Source organism: Oncorhynchus masou, unplaced genomic scaffold (assembly GCF_036934945.1).
Source record: "Oncorhynchus masou masou isolate Uvic2021 unplaced genomic scaffold, UVic_Omas_1.1 unplaced_scaffold_3898, whole genome shotgun sequence".
Classification (NCBI taxonomy): Eukaryota; Metazoa; Chordata; class Actinopteri; order Salmoniformes; family Salmonidae; genus Oncorhynchus; species Oncorhynchus masou.
Window position 1 is genome coordinate 17,592 of NW_027010300.1, and position 6,511 is coordinate 24,102.

The 6,511-nt window shown below is 43.1% G+C and overlaps 1 protein-coding gene across 1 annotated transcript; it reads right to left on the reverse strand.

Moving 5' to 3' along the window:
- Positions 1-222: 222 nt before the first annotated feature.
- On the reverse strand, positions 223-6,511 carry LOC135534739 (stonustoxin subunit beta-like). The gene is made up of 5 exons (XM_064961629.1): positions 6,478-6,511; positions 3,140-3,261; positions 1,728-1,900; positions 1,500-1,546; positions 223-1,140 (listed from the first exon to the last, which is right to left on the reverse strand). The coding sequence occupies exons 1-5, from the start codon at positions 6,509-6,511 to the stop codon at positions 587-589; spliced, it is 930 nt and encodes a 309-aa protein (XP_064817701.1). The 3' UTR covers positions 223-586.

Genomic DNA, 6,511 nt, shown 5'->3' on the forward strand with positions numbered 1-6,511 from the left:
TTAAAACATTTACACCTCTCTTCTTCCATCTATTACTGTACTCCATTTACTGTACTGTCATATTGTGATCAATATTAAAACATTTACACCTCTCTTCTTCCATCTATTACTGTACTGTCATATTGTGATCAATATTAAAACATTTACACCTCTCTTCTTCCATCTATTACTGTACTGTCATATTGTGATCACTATTACAACATTTACACCTCTCTTCTTCCATCTGGTTGATTAACTTTATTATTTACATCTGTCACATGTACATTTCATTCAGTGGAATTGAGTTTAAACAAAACCAAGATTGTTGTGTCAAGAAGTTGACAAATTAATATTCTACAGACAACAATATGTACAAACACCAAGAAGCCCAATAACAACAAGATCAATTATTTCTAAATGAAAACAGTTTTTACAACACAGTGTGGTGATTCATTCTATTAATGACTGACTCCAGTTGACAATGTCTGTCAACATCAATGGTGTGTATTCATGAATATTTACAATCAAATGTTTACACACTAGAGAGATATTCTACATTGTTGCTCCAGTGTGCCTACCTGAACATGACCAGGATTAGAGTGAAACATCATGTTGTGTTTGACACAGGGACCACCTGACACAGGGACACTGAGGAGTCATACCAAACCCTAAACCCTGGATAGAGGGGCTCGGTGAATGTGGTGTGGAATGTGTACAGGTGGGTCAGTGTGTCAGAGGAGACTCTGTAAAAGGACAGAGTGCCGGCTGGCCAGTCCAGATACACTCCTACTCTGTGGGAACTGGAGGAGGGAATGGCTATTGTAGTGAGATTATCATTGTGCCTTGCATAGTAACTGTTGTCAGAGCATTGTAGACTCCAAGACCTGTCATTGAATCCAATGACACAGTCATTACCCTCTCCTCTCCTGCTGATTCCTTTATATGTCACTCCTATAACAGCCCCTCTTCCACTCCACTCTACCTCCCAGTAACAGCGCCCAGTCAGACCCTCTCCACACAGCACCTGTTCCCTGTCCTTAAATCTCTCTGTGTGATCAGGATACAGCTGCTCCTCTCTCCTCCATGTCACCTTTCTGTTCTCCTCAGACAGAGAGAGGAGTCTGTGTACTGTGTTTGGGTCCATTGTGAGATCACAGGCATCTGATGGATGACACCAGACACAATATTAGAAATCCTCATCATTCACATTAGAACTCACTTTTCACTAATGAATTTAATGTAGATGTTTCTAGGTATCTAAAGGATAAAGTAAGGTAACTTGACACACACATATGCATGCATGAACACACACACACACACACGTCTTATGTAACACGAACACGCCATACACATTGTCAAAGCAACTCTTTCTAAACTTTGGTGTCCCTGATTTCTGCTTCTGTTGAACTACAGCTTATATTTAATTTGACCATGTAAGTAATGATGGTGGTCTTTGACTTTGAATTAACTTGAACTAAGACTTATTCTTAGTCATATTCTTCACAGCAGTCAACACTCACATTTTCTAAGCCCAGGTTTCATTGTGTACTCTCCACCATGTTCCACACTGTAGTGGTAAGCAGAAGAACAGTCATTGAGTGATACATGTGAACTCACACGCACACACACACACAGACACACACAGTCAGCATATAACAATGTCCAAGGGGTGGTAAGAATGTTTGTCTTAACAGGCCTGATAACTCAAACATGTCTGATATGAACATTGATGTAAACCCTCTACATACCAGAGTTTCTCCAGTCTGCAGTGTGGATCCTCCAGTCCAGCAGAGAGCAGTCTGACTCCTGAGTCTCCTGGGTGATTGTAGCTCAGGTCCAGCTCTCTCAGGTGTGAGGGTTTGACCTCAGACCTGAGACCAGAGAAGTACAGCCTTCCTCTGTGACGAGACAGCGTGACAGCCTGAAAATAGTCAAATCATTTTAAAATCACAATGCTATTCTTTGGTGTTGAAAATAGAGTGGCGGTATATTTGAACAACATGTTCAGATATATCAGTGTCCTGAAACCTGCCATACAGAAGGTATTCACCCCTTTGACTTTGTTGTGTCCACAAAGTGGGATTAAAATGGATTTAATTGTCATTTTTTTGTCAACAATCTATCATTATTCACGATTCACATAATCATGGTAGCATCTAAATTGAAAGTAGAATTGTTTAGAAACATATTATTTTCTTATTTACAATTTTAAAAAAGAACACAATTAATTATACAGTGCATTGGGAAAGTATTCAGACCCCTTCCCTTTTTCACATTTTGTTATGTTACAGCCTTGTTCTAAAATTAATGAAATACATACAAATCCACATCAATCTATTCATAATACCCCACAATGACAAAGTGAAAACAGTTTACAGAAACGTTTGCAAATGTATAACAAATTTCAAAACAGAAATATCAAAAATTAAAAACAGAAATAATACCCCTCACTCAGTCACAAAGAATGACCTTTGGCAGCAATTACAGTCTCGAGTCTTTTTGGGTATGACGCTCTCCCATTGTTCTCTGCAAACTCTCTCAAGATCTGTCAGGTTGGATGGGGAGTGTCACGACACAGCTATTTTCAGGTCTCTCCAGAGATGTTCGAAAGGGTTCAAGGGTTCTGGGCTCTGGCGGGGCCCCTCAAGGTCATTCAGAGACTTGTTCCAAAGCCACTCTTGCGTTGTCTTGGCTGTGTGATTACGGTCTTTGCCCTGTTGGAAGGTGACCTTCACACAAGGCTGAGGTCCTGAGGTTTTAATCAAGGATCTTTCTGTACTTTGCTCTGTTCATCTTTCCCTCGATCCTGACTAGACTCCCAGTCCCTGCCGCTGAAAAACAACCCCACAGCTTGATATTGCCACCACCATGCTTTACCATAGGGATGGTATCAGGTTTCCTCCAGATGTAACACTTGGCATTCAGGCCAAAGAGTTCAATCTTGGTTTCATCAGGCTAGATAATCTTAATTGTCATGGTCTGAGGGTTTTAGGTGCCTTTTGGCAAATTTCAAGCAGGATTTCATGAGCCTTTTACTGAGGAGTGGCTTCCCTCTGGCCACTACCATAAAAGCCTGATTGGTGGAGTGCTGCAGAGATGGTTGTCCTTCTGGACGTTTCTCCCATCTCCACAGAGGAACCTAGAGCTCTGTAAGACTGACCATCGGATTCTTGGTCCCCTCCTGACCAAGGCCCTTCTCCCCGATCAATTTGGCCGGGCGGCCAGCATGAGGGAGAGTCTTGCTGGTTCCAAACTTCTTCAATTTAAAAATTATGAAGGCCACTGTGTTTTAGGGACCTTCAATGTTGCAGAAATTGTTTGGTAGCCTTCCCCAGATCTGTGCCTCAACACAATCCTGTCTCAAAACTCTACGGACAATTCCTTTGACCTCCTGACCTCATGGCTTGGTTTTTGCTCTGCCAATTGTGGGACCTTATATAGAAAGATGTGTGGCTTTCCAAATCATGTCCAATCAATTGAATTTACCACAGGTGGACTCCAATCAAGTTTTAGAAACATCTCAAGGATGATCAATGGTAACAGGATGCATTTTAGATTAATTTCAAGTCTCAGAGCAAATGGTCTGAATACTTATGTAAGGTATTTCTGTTTTTATTTTTAATACTTTTGCAAAAATGTCTAAAAACCTGTTTCCGCTTTGTCATTATTGGGTATTGTACATAGATTGATGATCAATTTTAATAAGTCAAATTGTCAAATAAGTCAAATTGTAACAAAATGTGGAAAAGGTCAAGGGGTCTGAATACTTTCCCAATACACGGTACATACATTATTAATTAACTGACCTCAGAGTATCCAATTTACAGTTGGGATTCTCCAGTCCAACAGAGAGCATCTTCACTCCTGAATCCTTCAGGTCATTGTTACTAAGATCCAACTCTCTCAGATGTGAGGGTTTGACTTCAGAGCTGAGACCAGAGAAGCACAGCCTTCCTCTGTGACTCCACAGCCTGACAGCCTGACAAAGAGGTCATCATTATTTTACAAACACACTGTTCATTTAACACCAAAACAAACAGAAAATTCAACAAGGTTGTAGAGTCAAAAGCTTGATGTAAAATCAAAATCAAATCAAATACACATGGTCACATACACATGGTTAACAGATGTTAATGTGAGTGTAGCGAAATGCTTGTGCTTCTAGTTCCGACAATGCAGTAATAACCAACGAGTAATCTAACTAACAATTTCACAACAACTACCTTATACACACCCGTGTAAAGGGATGAAGAATATGTACATAAAGATATATGAATGAGTGATGGTACAGAACGACATAGGCAAGATGCAGTAGATGGTATAGAGTACAGTATATACATATGAGATGAATAATGTAGGGTATGTAAACATTATATTAAGTGGCATTGTTTAAAGTGTCTCGTGATACATTTATTACATCAATTTTTCCATTATTAAAGTGGCTGGAGTTGAGTCAGTATGTTGGCAGCAGCCACTCAATGTTAGTGTTTGCTGTTTAACAGTCTGATGGCCTTGAGGAAGAAGCTGTTTTTAAGGTCTCTCGGTCCCAGCTTTGATGCACCTGTACTGACTTCACCTTCTGGATGATAGCGGGGTGAACAGGCAGTGGCTCGGGTGGTTGTTGTCCTTAATGATCTTTTTGGCCTTCCTGTGACATCGGGTGGTGTAGGTGTCCTGGAGGGCAAGTAGTTTGCCCCCAGTGATGCGTTGTGCAGACCTCACTACCCTGTGGAGAGCCTTACGGTTGTGGGGCGGAGTCAGTCCGTACCAGGTGGTGATACAGCCCGACAGGATGCTCTCGATTGCGTATCTGTAGAAGTTTGTGAGTGCTTTTGGTGACAAGCTGAATTTCTTCAGCCTCCTGCACCTTCTTCACCACGCTGTCTGTGTGGGTGGACCAATTCAGTCCGTGATGTGTACGCCGAGGAACTTAAAAACGTACTACCCTCTCCACTACTGCCCCGTCGATGTGGATATGGGGTGCTCCCTCTGCTGTTTCCTGAAGTCCAAGATCATCGCCTTTGTTTTGTTGACGTTGAGTGTGAGGTTATTTTCCTGACACCACACTCCGAGGGCCCTCACCTCCTCCCCTGTAGGCCGTCTCGTCGTTGTTGGTAGTCAAGCCTACCACTGTAGTGTCGTCTGCAAACTTGATGATTGAGTTGGAGGTGTGCATGGCCACGCGGTCATGGGTGAACAGTGAGTACAGGGGAGGGCTCAGAACGCACCCTTGTGGGGCCCTAGTGTTGAGGATCAGTGGGGTGGAGATGTTGTTGCCTACCCTCACCACCTGGGGGTGGCCCGTCAGGAAGTCCAGTACCCAGTTGCACAGGGCGGGGTCGAGACCCAGGGTCTCGAGCTTGATGACGAGTTTGGAGGGTACTATGTTGACGTTAAATGCTGAGCTCGATGAACAGCATTCTCACATAGGTATTCCTCTTGTCCAGATGGGTTAGGGCAGTGTGCAGTGTGGTTGCGATTGCAATGTCTGTGGACCTATTGGGGCGGTAAGCAAATTGGAGTGGATCGAGGGTGTCAGGTAGGGGGAGGTGATATGGTCCTTGACTAGTCTCTCAAAGCACTTCATGTTGACAGGAGTGAGTGCTATGGGGCGGTAGTCGTTTAGCTCAGTTACCTTAGCTTTTTGGGAACAGGAACAATGGTGGCCCTCTTGAAGCATGTTTGTATTCGGTCATGTTTCTGGTCACCTTGCCCTGGTTAGCGCTTTTCAGTTTCGCACGAATGCTGCCTTCAATCTACAGTTTCTGGTTTGGGAATGTTTTAATAGTTGCTGTGGGTACAACATTGCCAATGCACTTGCTAATGAACTCGCTCACCGAATCAGCGTATTCGTCAATGTTGTTGTTTGACTCAATGCGAACATATCCCAATCCACGTGATCGAAGCAATCTTGAAGCCTGGAATCAGATTGGTCGGACCAGCGTTGAACAGACCTGAGCGCGGGAGCTTCCTGTTTTAGTTTCTGTCCATAGGCAGGGAGCAACAAAATGGAGTCATGGTCAGCTTTTCTGAAAAAGTATGGGGAGTGCCTTATATGCGTTGCGTGAAGTTCGAATAACAATGATCAATGGTTTTACCAGTCCTGGTAGCACAATCGATATGCTGATAGAATTTAGGAGTCTTGTTTCAGATTAGCCCTGTTAAAATCCCCAGCTACAATGAATGCAGCCTCAGGATATGTGGTTTCCAGTTTACATAGAGTCAAATAAAGTTTGTTCAGGGCCATCGATGTGTCTGCTTGGGGGGAATATATGCGGCTGTGATTATAATCGGAGAGAATTCTCTTGGTAGATAATGCGGTCGACATTTGATTGTGAGGAATTCTAAGTCAGGTGAACAGAAGGTCTTGAGTTCCTGTGTGTTGTTATGATCAACACCACGTCTAGTTAATCATAAGGCATATCCCCCGGCCCTCTGCTTACCAGAAAGATGCTTGTTTCTGTCGGCGCGGTGCGTGAAGAAACCAGCTGGCTGTACCAACTCCGATAGCAGCGTGTTTCGAGTGAGCCAT

Coding starts and splice junctions, on each gene's coding strand:
- LOC135534739 (XM_064961629.1), bottom strand. CDS start 6,511: ATGGCTCACTCGAAACACGCTGCTATCGGAGTTG. Junction 3,262..6,477: donor ACACGCTGCTATCGGAGTTG/GTACAGCCAGCT, acceptor CCTAAAACACAG/TGGCCTTCATAATTTTTAAA. Junction 1,141..1,499: donor GAAACCTGGGCTTAGAAAAT/GTGAGTGTTGAC, acceptor GTCATCCATCAG/ATGCCTGTGATCTCACAATG.